The sequence below is a fragment of the Oryza brachyantha genome, chromosome 1, assembly GCF_000231095.2.
Source record: "Oryza brachyantha chromosome 1, ObraRS2, whole genome shotgun sequence".
NCBI classification, from domain to species: Eukaryota; Viridiplantae; Streptophyta; class Magnoliopsida; order Poales; family Poaceae; genus Oryza; species Oryza brachyantha.
Window position 1 is genome coordinate 26,636,778 of NC_023163.2, and position 21,269 is coordinate 26,658,046.

Genomic DNA, 21,269 nt, shown 5'->3' on the forward strand with positions numbered 1-21,269 from the left:
TTTGCTTATAAAAGATAATAAATATAGGAATGTAGCAATATATCTAGAAAAGTACAAACATTTAATTGTGCATGGTGGCGAAGCTAGTTGCATGATTTTACTTAACCAACGTGGTGTTTTCAATCGACTATTTTGCAAGTACATTAGCTATAATATTGTATTGATTGTATTACGAGTAATTAGAATAGTGTAATAGATTGAGTAAAATAAAAGTCGTTGATATGTTCTGATTTTCCGTGTACGTGATGTGCTGTGTGAGGTGGAGTGGTAGTTTTTTTGGTTTTCTCAAAGTGAGAGCGCTAAGCGTGAGTGAGATTGAGGAACGAGAGCGTAGGGAGAGAGAACGAACTGGACAATTGTCTAACCTTTTTTATGGAATAAGAAAGAGACATACTTTTATAAATAAAAAATAATTTATAAATAAAATTTTTATATACGTATTCTTAGCGATGTAAAAGTCAATGCTATAAAATAAACTTTGATAAAAAAAACCCATAAATTCTACTCTAAATTAAAGATTAAAAATTTAAATTTTAACTTGTAAATATAAACAGAAGAAAAAAACCGAGACGTATGCTTCTTAGCCTTTCAAGTAGAGAATTTTAGAAAAGTCAAGAACTCGCTGACCTCTCCATATTTTGAAGGGTGTGTTCTATAGCAAGCTCATGGATTTGTATTGCTTGTCAAATTTTTCACCTCCTTTCTACTTCCCTGTCCGGAAATAACCAACTGCTTTGGCCAATTTCAGATAAATTAGTTCTTAAGTAAACTAGCATCCATGTCTCTAATTATTAGTCCTCTCGGTGATAGAAAGATGTGCTAATATTAATCACCAATAAGTATAATAATTGTGCATGCCCTTATTTACTATTTTTTTTATTCTAAGGACTTATTCTATTTAGAGGAGAAACAAATGATTTGGATTCCTTATGATTGATTCATACGAGTATTGTTTAATTTGTAGGGATGAAGTATAAGAAAAAACAAAGGATTTTTTCTTTCTTGCAAGCTGTAGGGAGAAATCAAAGGATCCACTCTAAACTCTTTACAAAATTTCCCTATGAATTAGGGTGTACATGCAATGCTATCACTCAACCTTTTCTATTTCTATTCATTTAAATTCCTCCAAACCGAATAACTTTATCTATTTATTTTAGGATGTTAAAATGGTCACCTTTTCTTGCGACGGAGAGAGTACGTTAGGGTTAACTTCATTCTGTGTTATAAAATGTTAATTGTGTCCTTATATTCATATATATGTTAATAAATCTAAATATATTAATGAATCTAAAATATCAATGATATAAATTTATTAATTATTATTAAATCAAGATAGGTCTAATAAGATACTGAGAAAGTATAGTTTTCCTACCTTTGACCCCTTTATAGCAACATAAAAAAAGCACGACAAATCAGCAAAATCCAGCATAGCAGTATAGTAGCACGCAGCCACGCACACGCACGGGGCGCCCTTCCGCAGTCCCGCCGAGGACTCCAAAACGCGTATAAATCCGGCTGCACACGCGACCCAACCCCATCCGGCTCAACCCGACCCTTCTCGGGCTTTCGGCTCTCCTCTCGGCTCGGCTCGGCTCGGCTGGTCGTCTCCTCTCCCCCTCCCGGAAGCCGGAGCTAGCAAAGCAAGCCAGATCCCCCACCACAACCAACCCCCAAACCGCCTCCACTAATCGCCGCCACGATAGCTTAAGCTTCCTTGATCACACACTCGTTAGTCCTAATCAATCCGCTCCGCTTCTAGCTTAATCTCGGGCGGCTTTGCTGCTCGATCCCTCCGGAAAGGGGAGGCGGCGAGGGGGGCATTGCCTCCGTCCTCTCTCCCACCACCCGCCCGCTGCGCGCGCGGGGGAATCGCCTCTTCCTCGGCCACGCGGCGGTGAGTCCTCCTCCTCCAGCCGACCTCGTTGCGGGTTTGTCGTTTTTTTGGTCGCTATGGTGTGCGTCGCGAGCTCGAAATCGCATTGGGTGCTCTGCGAATCTGTGGATTTTTTATTTTTGGGTTCTGAGTGTGGGGGTGTTTTTGAGTTAAATTTCTCGAGCTTCCGCTGGAAGGTCTGGGGTGGATTTGGCAGCGGAACGGGTGGAGTTGGGTGTGGCGTGACGGATCGAGTGGAGTGGAGTAGCGGATGCTTACGTAGCCGTCGGGAATCTGATGGCCTGCCGGAGCCGTGCGGTTTCTGGTGGTGGTGCCAGCGAACAACGCGCCGCGCGCGGTTGCGCGTCGGCGTCGTCGTTTTTTAGCGGCCAAGCTGCTCGGAATCTAGTTAGGTTTTCTTCTGTGCTAACCCCCTTTTCCCAATTCAATTTGATGGTCTCCTCCCCCACGCATGAAGGTTGGTTAGCACCGAAAGCTTCGCCAATTGTTCCATTCGATTTGGCGCGCTCGCTGAGTTCGTGCGCGCGGTGCGCTCCACTTGGCTACGTCTGCGTGGGGGAGGCGATGTTTGGCGCTCTCTGGACAACCGACTTCGAAAGCAGTCATTGAATTTTCTGCTGTTGCTGCTATATTTGCCTTCTAAGTCACTCATGATGGCAGGAATTGCGTGGGTCCTGGTCGTGGAGGGCAGGGAGTGGAGAAGAGAGGGCTGAGGTCAGGTGAACTACTGAAGTCTGGGGGTGTGAAGCCATGATGAAGAGGTCGCTGATGGAGGCCCTGGCCACGGCGGTGCAGGGAGGCGCCGTGGGGACGTCGATTTTCGATATGGCCAAGTACGCCATGCTGCCCATCGCCAAGGTGTTTACCGTCTGCTTCATGGGGTTCCTCATGGCCTCTAAGTACATCAATATCCTCCAGCCAAATGGCCGCAGGCTTCTCAATGGGGTGAGCTTTGCTCCTTCTCTTGTAATAGAAGCTTAGCTATAATACTTATGAGTGCTGTGGCTATAGAAGCTTAGCTATAATACTTATGAATGTTGTCTAGAGTAGGAAGATGTGGGGTCCTTGCTTGTGGTACTTGCATTCTTGGCATACTGGATTTGGCTTACATTCTGGTTGCTTGGTGCAGCTTGTGTTCTCACTTCTACTTCCTTGCCTTATATTTTCACAACTGGGTAGAGCAATCACAATCGAGAAGATGCTGCAATGGTAAGGATAATTTTTAGTTTCTATGCCTTTCTAAGTTTTCTGCATAGCATTGGTGTTCCGTTGTGTGATCTATTGACCATGACTATGTTTCTCAAATTTCTATTTTCTGTACATGCACCACTTTAACTCACCCTCATGGTTCTTACTGTTACTACATTACTTGATACATCATCGAGTGGTTTACTATTGTAGATCTTTCTGGTTGGGGAAAATTTTAAGTCATGAATTTCCAAACAGAACAAACTAGTTCACAGAATTTTCTGCAAATAGATACTATGTGTAAACAATCAAAGGTGAAGGAAGCATATGCTGGAACATTTAAAATGGCATTGACATCAAATTTTCAGGTCTAGTTTAATTCTAAAACATTCTGAAATATTGCAGTCAATAGAGCTAACTATGTCGATGCATCCCTGTGCACTGAGTTTTTAAAATCTCCAGTTCTCCACATTGTTTGTTACCAGCAAATTCCATCTGGTTGACATTGATTAGACTTGGGTATGAGGACATCCAATCCTTATTTATAAGGCCTCTTTTGTTGCTAAAATAATCATATTGTGCCTGTATTCTGTTTTGTTTTGTTTTTTTTTTAACATTCCTACGCTGGCAATACTTCTGTTTTCAGGTGGTATATTCCAGTAAATATTGTTGTAGGTTCAGTGTCAGGCTCTTTGATTGGCTATGTGGTGGCATGTATCATACGACCACCCTATCCATACTTCAAATTCACTGTCATTCACATTGGAATAGGTAGTTGTTTCTCTTCATTAACTAAAACTGCCTTATCATTTAACATTACTCTATTTTATATTGATCTGGTCCCTTATTGTTGATACAGGGAATATTGGAAACATACCTCTGGTTCTCATTGCAGCATTATGTCGGGATCCAACAAATCCTTTTGGTGACTCTGATAAATGTAATGAAGATGGAAATGCATATATCTCATTTGGTCAATGGGTACATGTCTTTTCTTTCCTGAAGTTGCATACATTCATGTTTACACGTTTGTGTTCAAGATCATTCACTGAGTAAATCCTTTGCATATTGCAGGTTGGTGCTATTATTGTTTACACGTATGTGTTCAAGATGCTTGCTCCACCACCTGGAGAATCCTTTGATAATGCTGAAGAAGAGAAGCTTCCAGTTAAGGCATCTGGAGATAATGTGGTGCCTGAAGTAGGCAAATCTCCAACAATCACTCGCACTAGTACTGTACCTGAAAATGAGCCTTTGCTATCTGCTGAAGGTGATAAAAATGGTGCCACTTCTCTAGGATCAAAGGTAAGAAGTCTTATCAGAATTTTGGTGTGTTTACTTGCTTTTGATATCAGTTTGATTTCCAACATAAACTAAAAATTATGTTCTGTTGATGCAGATAATGAGCCATGTTAGACGTGTTATTAAATTCCTAAAAGACATGCAGCTTCTCCAGCCACCAATTATTGCCTCTGTATGTATCTATGCTATGCTACAATATTATACTTGCAATAAATACAATATTTTCTGTGTCATGTGGCTTGACAACTTTTTTACACTTATGTACAGGTTTTTGCAATTGTCATTGGTGTTGTTCCAGTCTTGAAGAATTTTGTTCTCACAGATGAAGCACCTCTATTCTTCTTCACAGACAGCTGTCTCATTCTTGGGTATTTTACATGTCTAACTTTTAGTTTCCCCTTTACCCCTGCAAAAAGAACTTTTAATTTCCTTTCTTAAATATTACTCTTGACTATAAAATTACAGAAGCATGACGAGTGACCTTGGTTCCTAGTTTCTAACTGTCATACATTTTCAGGGAAGCAATGATCCCATGCATTTTGCTTGCAGTGGGGGGCAATCTTGTTGATGGTAAGCATTTAGTTCTATTGGAACTATTGGGATATTGTATGAGATCTACCATTATATTTGCATCTCCAGATGTTATCCTCACTCATGTCTATGGCATCAGGTCCTGGTGAAGGAAGTAAGAGGCTTGGTGTGCGGACAACTGTTGCTATTATTTTTGCACGACTCGTTCTTGTTCCTCTTGCTGGGGTTGGCATCGTTTTGTTGGTTGATAAACTTGGTTTCATTCCTAAAGATGACAAGATGTTCAAGTTTGTCCTCCTACTGCAGCATTCTATGCCCACATCTGTGTTGTCAGGTACTAAGAAATGAATAAGGAGCGCTACTTATTACTTACTATCATCATGTGCTCATGTTCAAAGATTCCTCTAATACTTTCCTGTGTTGAGATCTAAATGCCATTGGTACTGGAACCATGTGAAAAATGCTAGTGGCAGAATATCATTGAACTATTCTTTTGTTTACAGGTGCCGTTGCAAACCTGAGGGGCTGTGGAAAAGAATCAGCTTCTATCTTGTTCTGGGTGCACATTTTTGCCGTGTTATCCATGGCAGGATGGATTATTTTGTATTTGAACTTGCTTTTCTAGGTATGTCACACCCTTGTATGCGAGTCAATCTGTGGCATGTGTGCTGAAAGTTGAAGCCATACAGATTAACTACTAAAATAGGCCTTTGAATACTTAAAATCACTCTCTGATTTTATTTGCAGATGCTATGCTGCACAGGAACATCCATAAGAACAAACCATCGCCAGAAATACCAAAAAAAAAAACATAGTATTATGACATGTACATTAGCCAGTAAACCATGGTGACAGCCTGAATATACGAGTTGTATCAGTGTTCAGTAGAGATATGATCCGCCTGCCCGCTCGCATAAACACCAATGCTATGTAAATTTTGATAATCGGCCGCTCTGTAAGCATGCAGTGAGGCAGTGAGCTATGAGAAGATGAGGTGGCACCGTTGCTATTGCCGTGCCCAGACCATCAGGTCCTGATGACCTTTAGGACGGTTTAGCATAAGCTTCTTATCAGCATCCTATTTCCTTTGTTAATGTAGCATCCCATGATCTTAATTTAATGAACTACTACTAGTATCATGTTTACTATATTCGTGATGCCCTAGTTGTTTGAGCAAAAACAAGTATTACCTCTGTCCTAAAAGACTTTGACTTTAATAAGGGATTAAGGTTGAATCTGGGTATACGAAGTATTTTTTAGGACGAATACAATAGTAGTTCGATTATATGGACAATCTTTCGTGCTTGAAGTGATGCATCCAGAAGCGTACTACTAATGCCGATGTACAGCAGTACATCACATCGTTTTACTATCTCGCGAGTGTGGGTGAGGATGGTACTTTGTAATTTCGTGTTGTTAGGATTTAAAGGAACTCTTTGGTGCCCAATACCCATCCAGACACTTACCTGAATGATTTCAGCGTTGATAGATTTGGTTGCAAGCTCATGCCAGCGGTTCCATCGATCATGTGGGGCGATGATGTTTTGCCCACCTAGCACTACCATACAGTGAAGCTACTATGCAAATGATCTCTGCTTATAGATCTGGGGATTCACAGATCCCAAGTTCCGAAGGAACCGACAGCTTTTATTCCTTGAATCTTTTGAATCTGGAGACTAATCACAGCTTGGGGGGGGGGGGGGGGGGGGGGAAGGACTTTAGCCCAAGACAGAGCTCTTCGGGTGTAAAAAGTCGGAAGAAACAAGCGAATCCTTCAAATGGAATATACCTGGCAAGGATTCGGATGAAGACCATATAACGTCAATATTCGCTCATCATCGGATATATATAGAACAAAATCATGTGTCGACAAAAATGCAGTGCTACATCATCTTGTCACGTAGTTGTACCGGGATGTTCGAGCAAGGCTCCACGGCGACGACCCACCAGGCTTCCCTTATCGTTTTATAAGCCGAAACAGCACGCCAGCAAAACCGAATAAATTTGAATTTATAAGTTTTTGAATAAAATCGTCATGGTTTTGGGTCAAACCGCATGGTAGAGAGTGATTATCGTATGATAGGAAGTGATTATCGCCGTAATTTTGATAAAAACAATAATTGTGGTTTCTAGGACAATAATCGCGATAGTTTTCGTGGTATCAATAATATTAGTTTTCTGTGAAAACCGCGCTATATGTTGCAATTACGTCATGATTATCGAGATATATCACAATGAAATTTTTTTAGATTTTTCTTTCATTCTTTTTTAAAATTTGAATTCTTGTGATATTTGCCGAACCAATCCACGGTTTATCGTTATCATGCCCTGGTGGTATAACTGATTATTGCGATATTGCAAACCCTACTATGCACACACACACACTCTCATTTCATCTCTACATTAAGAGCACTTCTGACACAACTCCACTCTAACATCATCATCTTTTCACTTTTACTTATGCTCATAAGCAAATATTTAAATTTTCAACTTCAGATATAGAGTCAATTTTGGATTTTTCATCATACTTTATTTTTTGCCTTTGTTTTTAGAATGATAAGAACACATATAAAAATTTTATTCATAAATTATTTTTCATTTGCAAATATGTCTTTTTTTCCATCAAAAAGTGAAACAATACTCACTTAAGATACTTGTCCAATAGAACCAAAAATGCTAAATAATTTTCAAATCTTGAATATAAAAGAGTGGAGCTGCTGGATCACTTTAGAAAAAATAAACAAGAGAGTGAAGGAGTATTTTCCTCATTTCTCAATCCTAGGCACGTTCAAAATCCAGGTCGGGCTTAGAAAAACCTTGGCTCGAGCTCGACATTTTCAGCAAAAACAGGGCCTGGGCCTGGCTCGAACCTTGGACTTTCTCGAGCCAAGACAGATCAAACTTTCTCGGGTTTCTTCGTAAATTTCAGGCTTTAATATCTCAACCCGGTACATAGTCGGGCTCGGACTTTTTTGGGCTGGGCTGGACTTGAATAGGGCCTACTCAATCCTACTCCAAGGGTCGATTTAAAGCCGTACCAAATGGCCCTATTATCCAACGAGATTCCTTGGGGTCTTGAGGCTGAAAAAAATGCTCCTCTTGCAGCCGCCTTCAGTCTCAGTCGCGTCGTTTCGCTAATCATGTTGCTAATAACTTGTCTTTTCCGTTAAAAAAGAATCAAGAATAAATTTGGTAACCGAGTGTCTAAATTCATATACAAAACTTTTTTTTTAATGGAGGGAGTAGCTCTCGGTGGCTAAGGTCTGGATAAGTCTTGCGTAATTAACCTGTCGTTAGACGTTGTAATCTCCTGGCTTGACACACCCGTCAAATCTGCTTTTTAAGCTTAGCTCTGTCATAATTTGATCCCAGACTTCCCACCTGCCTGCCTTTCCTCCCTATTCCATCCGTTGCGAACTTTTATAATTCAAATGTTATATTATGATATAACTATTTATACATTAATTTCCATGATTTCAATCATTTCAATAATTATATAGCCAATTATATATTTAGAAATAAAATATAATTGATTCAAAATTCAAAAAAATTCACTGAAGTGACAAAAGGAGAATATTTTAGGATCTGATTAGTTCATATTAAATAAAATAGAAATGCTTATATCTTCGAGACAGTAATTTTTCCAGAGAAAAAAGAATCTCTTTCTAGTTTCTATAGCTGTAACTGGGCCATAAGGGGATTGCGACGGATGTGTGGCCCGTTAGAATTAGGCCGCAACGGGCCTGTTGAAGAGGCCCATGTTAGTTGGGCTAGATACGTCCGCTCCATGATAGTTGGGCCGGAACTAGGCCTGCTAATGGGTTGGATAGAAATAGATTAAATGAGTTGTATTTTAATTTGGATTGTCTTTGGTTGGGTGCAAATGGATTGTTATTTCAAATGGATTGGGTTGGATTATAGAGACAGATGTGGTTTTGGTTAGGTGATTTTAGGTTTTAAATGGATTTAACCTGTGGAGGGCAAATGGATCTTTTAATTGGATAACTAATGGATAAGAGAATGGACATACGTGAGACCCACCTGCAGAAATTGATCAAAATTTATACAAAATTGCTCTTACACATAATAAATCATCCTACCAAATTTCAATCAAATTTGATAAATTTTTATAGTGTGAACGTGAGTTTTAAAATTTTATGTCTGAGTTTATACGTACCAAATGGATGCATCCATTCTACTAGAGTGGGTTGGATCCATTTTAACTAAATGGTTTGGTGTGGATTGGACTAAAATTAAAGTTAAAGTTAGACTGGTTTGGATTGGATCCTAATAAAAAAGATTAAGGTGGGTTGGTTTGGTAGACTAGCTAATAAAGAGATGGATTAAAGTGGATTTGGATTCCAATCCAAATCTATTAGCAGGCCTAGCCGGAACTGGATCGTCAGTTTGCGACGGACGTGAGGCCCATGTCACTCGTGGCCGTTTTGACTTTTGAACTTGCTTTTGTGCTCGGCATGACCATGCCGAGTTTGTGGTCTTCAGCTCATGATTTTTATTCCATCCGTAACCTTGTTTAAATTTATCCGTGTGTTAATGAATTTAGATAAATATAATATATATATATATATATTGATATATGATGAATCTAGACACATAAAAAAATCTTATAACATAAAATGGAGCGAGTATCGATTCATTTTACCGATTCTGTAGTTTACTGATTCTCAGAACCTAGGAGAAAACTGGTACTGTTGCTTGGCAATTTGGCATCTAAAAGTTGCAAACATGTCAGAAACGGAAGCCCGAATGTTTCAAGATAATCACAGTAAAGAATTAAAATTGTCCACCGTTCTTCCACACAGCAGAGAAGAAAAACATATCTTTCACTTTCTGCTTCTTGCAGAAACTATTACGGTAAGTAACTTATGACATGATTTCTTTGAGGCGCATTAATCTGCCAGATGCAGAGCATGAACGTGGAACCAACCTATAAAAAGTATCCCTCTATAAAACTGTATACGGCACAAAGATGGACACAACTAAACTAAACAGAAAAACACAGAAAACTGGCACGAGAGAACACTTTTCTTCTTGGAAGGGTTGGCACGAGAAAGCCTATTCATTTACACATCTCGAGAAAGCGCATCTTACATTAACGGTATCCCAGGCATTATTAGTAGCAGCAGCAGAGCATAAAATGCTTCTGTCGTCAACGTCATCATCCATCAACTATCCTTTCCCCTCTCCTAGCGCCCAACTTTAGAATTGATTCCATGACCTTGAAGCAACAGAGTGAGCACGAAGCAAGTTCACATTATCATTTCGGAATAACTTTGTAACAAGATAAAGCCGTAAAGGTTACCCATGAGATGACAAATCTCACATCATTTTCCCTGGTCTGCATCACAGTTCTGCTATTTCCTCAACTTTCCTCTTCACAGAAATGACAAAAACATCAGTCGAGTTCTGCATAATCTCTGCTCGTGGTTTGGGCCACAGATCGACCCTGTTGAAGCCACAGTGGTTTTCAGTTGCATGGATTGATCCAAACAGCAAGTACTGCACCAAGATTGATGCATCAGGGAACTCAGATGCGAGTTGGGGAACCAAGTTTTGTATTTCTGTTGATGAACATGATACGAACCTGCAGCGGATGGAACTAACAGTTGAAGTCTACAGGAGAGAGCCCATATTTCTAAGGGAGCATCTCCAGGGAACCGCAGTTATCCAGCTGAAGGAGTACTTCGATAAATTTGCGCAGGGCAATGAGCCTTCTGGAGTAGAGGAGGAGACAACAAGTTTTCAGCTTAGGAGGAAGAAGTCAGACAAACCCCATGGATTCGTTGATATCTCCATTCGTATCTGCAAGGAAGGAAACAATTGTGCCACGTTTTCAGGTTATGTTTCTCTCTTTTATATATATTAAGAAGCTATGGTTTTGCATCTGATATACTTATTTGGATGAAACACTAGAATGTTTATAGGACTCGGTGTTTATGAAAGAGATAAATATAGCAAGTACTGAGAAATCATCCAGTTATCAGACATAATTATCATGCCGACAACAATGGTGCATTCATATTATACAAGTGCATCACTGATAAGGAAATACATGCCTTACAGTCATATGAGTGATAATAGAAATTAGAGTTAATAATTTTTGTGGAGTACTAACTACAAAGAACCATAAATTAGGATATAACAAAGTAACAGTCGTTACAGGATTTATGGGTCTATGATCAATTTTGTTATTACAAAGGTATTTAACCAATAGATCAAGAATGATGAGTGTACGGGGTAAGCTTCAAAAGTATTTATTGTATGACTTTAATAGGACAGGTCTACAGATTTATTCAACCTATGGAATTCATTTGTCACTCTGCAGGATCTCAGGAAGGATTGAAATACCCAGATCAGGTCGGCATCACATTAGCTATAGAAGATGGTCCAGTTTACAACTATCCACCAATGCCTTCCAGCCACTCTAAGGGATACATCCAAGATGCTGATCATTACAGCAACTCCATGCCGATGACCAATGCCACTCGGCCAGGACAATCACCATCAGGAAACTACAGTTACCAACACCCAATGGTTCCACCAATTCTGCCACATCCAACTTCAAACCCCAGCTTCTTTACACAACAGTATCCAACAAGGGGGCAAGTGCCACAGACTTACATAAACCTGCCACCAAGAATGGGAGGTCAAAACAGCACACCGAGCTTAGGAATGGGGCTTGGAGCTGGAGCACTGGCTGCAGGAACTATGATATTTGGTGAAAATCTCTTGTCTGGTCAAAGTTTAAATACTGCTCTCGATGGTGCAAGCCTATCCATATCCAATGACGCACCATTCTAGTTCTGAGCAACTTCATGTCTGTGCAAGCTTGTAATGACTTATGTAACAAATATAAATAGTCATGGGAGTTCTACGGAATATAATGGGGTTGTGCTACTCAGGTGGCTGCAATCCCTCATCCAACTTATCAACGAGTGTAACATTTCATAGATCATGTCAGCCTCAGGATGTCTCCTATCTCCGCTGACAAAAGCATGCATCACTGCTCCACTCCCACTATTATCTCCCCCCACCTCAACCCAGCTGCAGCCTGGTGCAGCCTTCTGTACTCCTCGTCGTTTCATCTCCTCCCTCACCTCCTCCAGTTCCTCAAAGTTTCCCTCCCAACCATATGTATTCGCTAGCAGCACCCACCCACCGCTCTCAGACTCCTCTGTCAACATCAGCATCCTAGCTGCCTCTTGGGCTCTCTCTTTATCACCATGCATCCGGCATGCTGCAAGGTATGTCCTCCATGCACCAACCCCCACAGCCCCTGCATCCTCTACTACCTTTCTAGCTTCATCCAGCCTTCCTGCACGCCCAAGCATGTCAGTCACACATGCATAGTGCTCTAGCTGCGGCTCCAAACAAAATTCATCTTTCATTCTCTTTAGAAAATCCTTCCCTTCCTCGACAAGCCCAGAGTGGCTGCAAGCTGACAATGCCCCCAGCAGCGTTATCTCATCTGGAAGAAGCCGTTCCACCTCTGTCATCTGGCGGAACAACTCTAATGCCTCCTTCCCATGCCCATGCGATGCATATCCATCAATCATAATATTCCATGATGCCACATCCCGCTGTTGCATCTGATCAAATACACGACGAGCCTCATCCAAAGCTCCACTCTTAGCATACATGTCCACCAGTGCATTACAGGCAAACACGTCCAATAAACCGCAGCAATCCAGTCCACTGGTCACAATGTACCCATGCACCTCCCTTCCCACCTGCAATGCTGCAGTCTGAGCACATGCAGGAAGAACAGCCGCAACGGTCACTGCATTTGGCCACACCGCAACACATCTCATCCTCGAAAATAGCTTAATCGTCCCAGCATAGTCAGCTGAGTAGTGCAGCGCTGACAGCATTGAGTTCCAGCTGAACAGGTCCTTGTCCATGTCTGCCATCCCCTCAAACACCCTTGATGCATCATCCACCTTGTGGCACTTCCCGTAAAGATCCACCAAGGCATTGCACACCGACACCTCCTGGGCAAACCCAGACTTCACCACGAGGCCATGAAATGCAGCCCCACGTCCCAAATCCGCTGTGGCGGTGCAGACTGACAGGATACCAGTGACAGTGAAGCTACTGATCTCGACCTCACCCTCCTCCCTCATCATGCGGAAGCACTCAACGGCGTGGTCGAAGCATCCGAGGTTGGCAAACCCATTGACCATCGCGTTCCACACGACGACGTCCCGGTGTGGCAATTCGCCGAACAGGCGGCGCGCGTGGTCCGCGAGGCCGAACCGGAGGCACGCGCGCAACAGCGCACTGGCGCAAAAGAGTTCGTGCGCGAGGCCACATCGGAACGAGAGCGCGTGGAGCGCGAGGATCTGGGACGCCGAGGGCGCGGAGGAGATCAGTGGAGGGAAGGAGAAGGCGTCGGGGCAGTGCGCGAGGCGGAGGTGGCCGAACACCCGGAGCGCGAGCGGGTGGGGCAGGGAGAGCGCGGCGTTGAAGCAGGGGAGCGGAGGAGGGGAGGGCGAGGCGGCCCGCAGGAGGAGCGGCACGACGGCGCGGTGGAGCGCCGGCGGGGCGCGCACGTAGAGCGAGACGAGGGACGTGAGCGCCGCCGGGGAGGCGGCGAGGCGGCCCGAGACGAGGAGGTGCGCGTGGAGCGGCAGGAGGAGCCGCGGACCGCCCGCGCGCGTGCCGGAGAGGATTGCTTGGAGCGGCACTCGCAGCGCCGCCATCCTTTTTCTTCGCGCCGTGGTGTGGTGGCCGCCCCTCCGATCCGAACACGACGGCCGCGGCCCGAGCACCAGAAACCATTTCTGATGGACGCGTCGGTGACGGCGCGTGTGGGCGCCTCATGGCCCAACCAATATAGCCCAATGGCGAGGCCTGCTTGCTTACTCATGGGCCGGTAGGTTTGCGGCGCGGGTGGTGGGATCGATCGACGACGGCGCGTCGGCGCCTGGGTTTGCGGCAAGAGTATCGCCGCTTTTGTTGCTGTGTTTACTTCGAGAGCGAACAGCATCATTCATCAAAGAAAAGGTAAAATAGCACCGGGCGGTATGGGTCGGATCAGCAGATGGCCCCCCACCCCACCCTCTCTGCTCTCTCCTGGAGAGCCCGAGGGAGAGCGCAACGACGCTCGAATTCGCTGGGGGGACAGGCAACAGCAAGGTGCCAATCGCCCCATCCAACGCCTGCGTCCGCGTGAGCGCCGCGAGACGCATGGCGTGTCGTCGGTCCGCGGGGGAGGGTGCCGTGGCGTGGCGTGGCCGCGTGGGCGCTTCGTGGGTTTCATGTGAAGCGTAGCCGCAGCCGGCTGCAAAAGTCCATCACCACAGCGTCCGTGGCTTGCCGGTGTCTACGTAAACGTGTACATGAAAACCGATCGATCCATCAGGGGTATCCTATGCTTTTCGCTTCTGAAAAAATAACTACTCCAACCAGCGTACAAAACGGGCAGGGTAAGGAGAGGGAGACAAGGGAGCATGCGTCGATTTGTATCTGTTCTACAAGATGACAAAGCAGCGATGGAGGCTCACACATGGGCCGGCTGACACATGCTGGTTCGACCATTGGGTCCTGAAGCAAAAACGCCTGTGCCGGGTTTCTCACTGTTTACCTCCTCGCGCAACCACGCACGGCGCGTCATCGGCGGCCAGCCTTCGTTGGGACGTACGGGCGCACGATCGAGATCGGTTTTTTCCATGTGCGCCCCCTCTTGTTTCCAAAGCGATCCTTCCTCCACCACGCTTTCACGGCTTTCATGCTCACTGACATAATATAGGGGTGCGCAATATAGTTACTGTGGTGAGTACGTTAACCGTCTGGGACAACTAAAAATAGCGCCGTGATTTTTGTTTTGTTTTGTGCCAAATGGTTGCTTCTGTTTTGGAAAATAAAAGATCCATAGAACCATGGAGGCTGGAAGTTTTTTTTGGATTTGCGAAATAGAAACGGGAGCAATTTTGATATTTTTGTCTTTTTTTAAACTTATTTTATAAATAGGCCCTTAAAAACTTATTACACGAATATACTTTTTTGACCGCGTCAATGTTATTCATGTCGTCATCACAACTTAGAGGATGACACCAATATCATTGGCACCGTCCTATTCAACGACCGTGCCAATAACGTTGGTGCGATAAAAAATGACTATTCGTCCAATAAGTTTTTTATGTTCTATTTGTAAAATAAGTTTGCAAAAAGGACCAAGATATCATAATTAAATTATAGGAAACTGGAGTCTTATATGGATTTTTAAAGATGTTTGTAAGTATTACAAACGGGGATCACTCGGTTGAAACACTACAATTGTTTAAGGATAGATCAAAATAGTTGAGCAGTTCTTTTTGCTAGAAAGAGAAATCTTCATCGAAGATTAATTAGAGTCGTTACAATTCTTTAGGACAAACTCACGTATGCCTGCAGGAACATGTTCCCGCCAAACCACATAATGTCTCACTAAGCTAATCACGCTAACTCGTGTTGTTTTATTGGCATCCTCTACCGACATAGCGAAACTTTACCTCTAACAGTAAATCCACCTTAATACTGCCTTGACAATAATATGAAGCACTTCAAATGAATGATGTTGTAGGCCTAGAATGTATTTACGACACTTATGCAATCTGACTTTAAAACAATGAGCGTATGAACATGTTCTATAGACAGTACTAGGTTTTCTCTTCACGCCATTGGCTCTAGCTCTTCAATATGGGGTGGGTGATGTTCAAAGCAATAAAATAAGCATTTTTAAGAGGAAAAGGATCACAAAGCGAGGAGGGGGGAGGAGGTAACGACCTTTTATCATAACTAGCCCAAAGTGCTCTTCAATCATCCCATTCCTCTAGATTTACCCCCATTTTTTCCTCTTTTGGGATCTTCCCTTTTTCTTATTTTTTTTCTTCCCTTACCTTGTGGGTTAATAGGTTCTAGGAAAAACCTTCTTGCTTAATACAAAGATATGTAAATATTATACTGGAAAACTAATTTTAATAAAACCTTAAGTACATATTTATGGATGGGATATAAGTTGGTTGTTTCAATCATGCCATTAGTAATTACTATATCATTGCACTATGTATGGAAGAACACAACTATTATTATTAGCTTTAATAATGATATTAGGGTTTATACGGAACATTTATTGGAACATATAATTAAGCAATAATGACATGTGGTGATACCCCAACCGTGTAAAATAGAAAAATCATAAACCCATCTACTACACATGTGAGTTGAACTTGAACATAAATCTTGATTCAATGATCTTATTAGTTAGGTAAATTTATATATAAAGCAATGGATGCAAATTATTACTACATTGCTTCACAACATTACATGATAGCCATTGAAAAGTAATTAGTAACTAATGATAATATAGCAATGCCATTTATTCAAGAAATGATATAGCAATATCAAATACAATGAAATCAAATAATGGAACCCTACTTATTTCGGGAGTGCATGCGTGATATTGAAAACATGTGCACAAATAAAGAGATCCAAAAGTTACGCTCAACATGATATGATGTTGATCCTTAGCTGGCATAAAGTGCCAGTTATCAACTTAGGGTCCATTTAGTTTCCTATTTTTTTTTCCAAAAACATCACATTAATTTTTTAGACATCTAAACTAAGCATTATGCTTAAACATAGATGAAAAACTATTTATACAGTTAGAGGCAAAATCATGAGACAAATTTTTTGAGTCTAATTAGTGCATGATTAGCCATAAGTGTTCTAGTCACTCACATGTGCTAATGACAGATTAATTAAGCTCAAAAATCCGTCTCGTGGTTTCAAAGCAAGCTATCAAATTCATTTTTTATTTGTGTCTAAAAATTACTTTCGACATCTAATCTAACGTCCAACGTAACACCCAAAATTTTTCTTTTCGTGAACTAAACATGCTCTTAATTAAACATTTGCCACCTTAAATAATTATACTGTAATCTATGATGCTATACGTAGGTATGAATTAATAGTAGTAAACTTTTATTTAATTATTGAGCTGTATGCCTTTGAGTTTTGCATATCCACCTATATTTCCAACCTGTCGCACAGATTTGGTCAGGCTGGCGACATAAACCCTACCTCCCAATCCGGAAAAAAAAAAAAATTGCCAACCAGAGCGAGCGGCGGCCGCCAAAAACCTACCTGACCGCGGCTATAAACCCTACCGGGGGTAAAAAGATTGCGAGTCAGCTGAAGAACCTCTGAAAGGATCCATTTTTTGACACCTCGAATGCAAGATTTCGCCAAAATCTTCCAGCAGCGATTGTTACCGCGCGCACCGACGAGGAGATAAAAACGCAATAAAAACGGAAGAAAAGAATAAAAAAGCAAAATCACATCTTGTCGTCCCCCATCCTGTTCTCTCCATTGGTAGCAGCTAATCCGTCCCCAATCCAATCGGCCGCCGCCATGGAGGCGCTGACGAACACGGAGAAATGCTTCTCCCCTGCCAGGGCGATGTCTCCGCTGCCGCTGGTGAGGCCGCCTCCATCGCCGGGCGCTGCCGGGTAAGATGCTACCGAGATTAGATTCTTGAAACTTGCTTGCTTTTTTTTTTGTTTTCTTGGGTTGGTTGTTGGGAATCGTGAAGCAATCTTGTGTTCCCGTGTTCTTGATGTTCCTGGATCGTCATCTGAAATCGCGTGTTATCCTTTTTCTGTATGGGTTGGATGCTTGATTGGATTGGCCGGCGCAGTCAGTACCTGGCAGAGTTGCTGCAGGAACAACAGAAGATTGGTCCCTTTGTGCAGGTGCTCCCAATCTGCGGCAGGCTGTTGAATCAAGGTGAGAGATTTAATTCAGGATTTTAGTACCCAGCTTGCTTAGATTCACAGTTAATCAGTTTTTTTAATGAGCGCCGTCTTTGTGTTAAAAAGATCAATCTTTTCGTTTGTTTGTTGATTATGTCACGGTGGACTGATGTACGGGGGACTTGTGCTCTCAACTTACCATAGTTCATCACCTCATGTGTTTCAGCATTTGATGAAAGTATTTTATGTTATGAAAATGTGTAGCTTTGTAAAAATCTAAGCTTTCTTTTGATGATATATTGTTCTACATGTATTAATAACAATGCTGATCGTTGATTCATGCAGAGATAATGAGAATGTCTGCTATGTTTTCCCACCTTGGAGTAAGGGAACATGAGAGGCTGCCAATTGCAAGTCCAAACCAGATGCATCCATTGCCGCAGGTGCCTAATTTTTGCGGAAATGGTTTCAATCCATGGAATGGGGTGCTCCCTGAGGTATTTATGCTGATTGCTAAATATACTTTTGTGATGTTGAATTATTTTTCTATTTGCTATCTCTGCATTATATGTGATAGCAAGCCTATGCAGAACTAGGAAAGTAAAGAATATACAAGTCGTTGCAATTATAACTTGTGCGCGGAAGGAAGGGAATTTAATTTGAACTTGGTGGTGGTTTTATTAAGATATAGTGATATACTCTGAATTCATATGAAGTTGTTTTAATTGTGTTTGGATATAGAAGTGCACATTGAGTAACAAATTAATCTAACCTGGATGCATACATTTCCAATACCCACAGCAGCTCCATCTGAAGCAACTGTGATAGCGCCTAATTTGACCAGAACAACTAATATTCCATTAAATGCCAATATAGGAAGCTAATGAAATAAACAAGCTGCCGCCACATTCACAGGTCGAACATGACATGCTTTCACTATGATGCATACACAAATTCCTGAAAAATTGTGTTAATGAGCATTGGGAATACAGCATAGGATTTGGTTTTTAAAGTGCGCTGTCATGCTCTTGTTACATCCTTCAATTCTACTATTGTAAGCCCTTCTATCCTTCGAAGGTGGACTTGGTTGATTGAAACAATACGTACATAACAATGATCTCTGAACATTTGGATACTTGGTCTCGACTAGCTTATGGATAGTGCATAGATGAACACAACACAAATAATCTTAGTTTTTACATGCATGTTGAAAGGACTAGAACATTATTTTTCACATGTTCCACAACTCTGGTTCTCATGTTGCTTGATTACTTGGTTCATATTACCTCCAAAGAAGTACATTTACTGAAGTACTCATACACTAGATTTGATTGGCAGAAAAATGGCATTCCTCGTGGAAGTATAGGTTGGCAAGGTGCAGGACATGACCCATCTTACATTGTGAAGAAGATTGTGCGGCTGGAAGTTCCAACAGATGCTTATCCTCATGTATGATGTTTCACACCCATAATGAATAGGGACAATTGCCCATTTAACCCTTGTATGAAGGCTAACTACATGAGGATTGATGTGAAGCATTTATTTACTCTTTCTCTATCCTACTTTTTTCAGTTCAATTTTATTGGCCGTCTTCTTGGGCCGAGGGGAAACTCGCTGAAGAGAGTTGAAGCCTCAACAGGTTGCAGGGTTTTCATCAGAGGAAAGGGCTCCATAAAAGATCCCATCAAGGTAAATAATGAATTCTGGCTTGTTTGCACATAACTATATGGATGTAGTTTTTGTATGTTAAAATGTTATACTGAACAACTGACCATCGTTGATCTTAGACTCTTATCTTGTATCCAATTTTGGGCTTCTGGCAAGCGTATATTGTTGACATGCAACCTTTTTGTTTTCTTCTAGGAGGAACAATTGAAGGGAAGGCCTGGCTATGAACACTTGAGTGATCCAACGCATATCTTGATTGAGGCTGAATTACCTGCTGATGTAATTGACACAAGACTAGCACAAGCTCAAGAAATACTAGAGGACTTGTTGAAACCAGTGGTGTGTATACGACTTTGCGATTGCCTTAACCTACTTCATTTACACTATTCAATCTGCACCTCTCGCGTGAACCAACACATTTGAAGGATGGCGTTACTTTGGAGTTAGCTATTTATGGCTTAGACCAAGTCATAACATTTTATTTCTGGAGCAATTGTGCTAATATTTAATTGTTCTATGGCTACTACCACAGTTAAAGGAATGGAAGAGAAGCAAGCAGTCAAGCACTGTAGATGTTCTTCTTTCTATACGTGTAAATCCTAATTCTTCCATGGTTTCTTATGTAGGAGGAGTCACAAGACATTCTCAAGAGGCAACAACTTAGGGAGCTTGCCATGTTAAACTCTACATATCGAGAGGATAGCCCCCATCAGAATGGCAGTGCCTCTCCCTTCAGCAATGGTAGCACAAAACTTGGGAAGCAATGACTTGAGGGGCTCACCCCAAGCCCCCTTGATCACTCCAAAGGCGCTCTAATCGACTTGTTTTCATGACATAGAAAAATCCTATTTTCTGAGACTCTATGATGTTGGAATTTTGCTATTGCTAGCTGCTGAATTTTGATACCCCCTGATGACATTAGCTCGTGGCTGAGGTGACAAGGTAGTTGAATCTCCATGGCTGTAAAATGAGAATGTTTATTTGCTTCGTTACCACGAACTGCTAGTGCTGATGACTATGTTGACGGTGCACTGAGTTGCTAAGTTTACCCTGAAGTAGAAGAATAGCATAAATTTTCAAGCTATGCCTGTGCAAGTATGCAGCATATTTTCATGCCCTTTGTCACATATATCTCCTGCAGGTCAGATCATATGTCTTCTCCGGCTTGCATTTTCTGCTACCTGCTGTCCTCTTTTACCTGCCTTGCACCTCTATTTTGCGTTGTGGTCTTCCGTTTAGCCTGTGACTTTGTTGAGTTGAAATGAGCAAGATTTGCTGATTAGCGCGGTGCGATCTGGTGCACACCCCGCCCTTTAGAGCAATTCTGTTACAAGTTGTTTTAACATTTGTGTTACATGTTGTTTTAACATTTTGAAAGTCAAACTTATTTGAATCTGATCATATTTGTAGAAAACGAAGCATCATTGAATTTAGAAGAAAAGGTCAAAGCATGAAGGGCTGGGTTCTTTTGGTGATGAAGCACAAAAGTTAAAAAATTATCTGATTTTGTGATAGTTATTTAATGGTATAAATGATAAAATTTACTATTATGAAGCCAAAAAATAAAAATCTACTTTAGAAATGTAAGATGGCGTACTTTTTCATAAAAACTTTTTTTTAAAAAATAACTATTTAGTATTTCAGAAAGTGTGCACTTAAAATCCGAGGAAAAAAAATCTGAGAACGGTAAGGATAAGTTAAAAGTACGAAACTTTTAAGTGTAACATCAAAACTTCCACCCTAAAAGAACTTTTCTCCACGTGCACGTTTCTCCTGGAAAACTCGATGCAAGCCAGCCAGCCAGCCAGCGGTATTTGGCCCACCAAGCGTTGGCCGCGGGCCGCATCGGCAACTGGGCCGCGCTCGCCGTTTCCCACGTGGCCCGCCGTCTGTTCACCCACGCAGCTCAGGCGGCGGCGGCGGCCCACTCG

At 42.0% G+C, this 21,269-nt stretch overlaps 4 protein-coding genes across 4 annotated transcripts; 3 read left to right on the plus strand and 1 right to left on the minus strand.

Annotated features, from left to right (window-relative positions):
* The first annotated feature begins 1,625 nt into the window (after positions 1–1,625).
* Positions 1,626–6,063, plus strand: LOC102703817 (protein PIN-LIKES 6-like). Its single transcript, XM_006644842.3, has 12 exons — positions 1,626–1,894; positions 2,555–2,839; positions 3,024–3,103; positions 3,729–3,853; positions 3,942–4,063; positions 4,157–4,387; positions 4,482–4,556; positions 4,652–4,752; positions 4,902–4,954; positions 5,055–5,249; positions 5,419–5,540; positions 5,663–6,063. The coding sequence occupies exons 2-11, from the start codon at positions 2,645–2,647 to the stop codon at positions 5,538–5,540; spliced, it is 1,299 nt and encodes a 432-aa protein (XP_006644905.1). The 5' UTR covers positions 1,626–1,894; positions 2,555–2,644; the 3' UTR covers positions 5,663–6,063.
* A 4,223-nt stretch (positions 6,064–10,286) lies between these two features.
* Positions 10,287–11,836, plus strand: LOC102704098. The gene is made up of 2 exons (XM_006644843.3): positions 10,287–10,773; positions 11,262–11,836. Exons 1-2 carry the CDS (start codon positions 10,320–10,322, stop codon positions 11,735–11,737), a joined length of 930 nt encoding a protein of 309 aa, XP_006644906.1. The 5' UTR covers positions 10,287–10,319; the 3' UTR covers positions 11,738–11,836.
* On the minus strand, positions 11,777–13,671 carry LOC102699744 (pentatricopeptide repeat-containing protein At3g14730). Its single transcript, XM_006646371.3, has one exon. It carries the CDS (start codon positions 13,636–13,638, stop codon positions 11,797–11,799), a length of 1,842 nt encoding a protein of 613 aa, XP_006646434.1. The 5' UTR covers positions 13,639–13,671; the 3' UTR covers positions 11,777–11,796.
* A 3,328-nt stretch (positions 13,672–16,999) lies between these two features.
* On the plus strand, positions 17,000–20,639 carry LOC102704373 (KH domain-containing protein SPIN1-like). The gene is made up of 7 exons (XM_006644844.3): positions 17,000–17,427; positions 17,616–17,704; positions 18,016–18,167; positions 19,009–19,119; positions 19,243–19,359; positions 19,534–19,677; positions 19,965–20,639. Exons 1-7 carry the CDS (start codon positions 17,330–17,332, stop codon positions 20,103–20,105), a joined length of 852 nt encoding a protein of 283 aa, XP_006644907.1. The 5' UTR covers positions 17,000–17,329; the 3' UTR covers positions 20,106–20,639.
* The last annotated feature ends 630 nt before the right edge of the window (positions 20,640–21,269 follow it).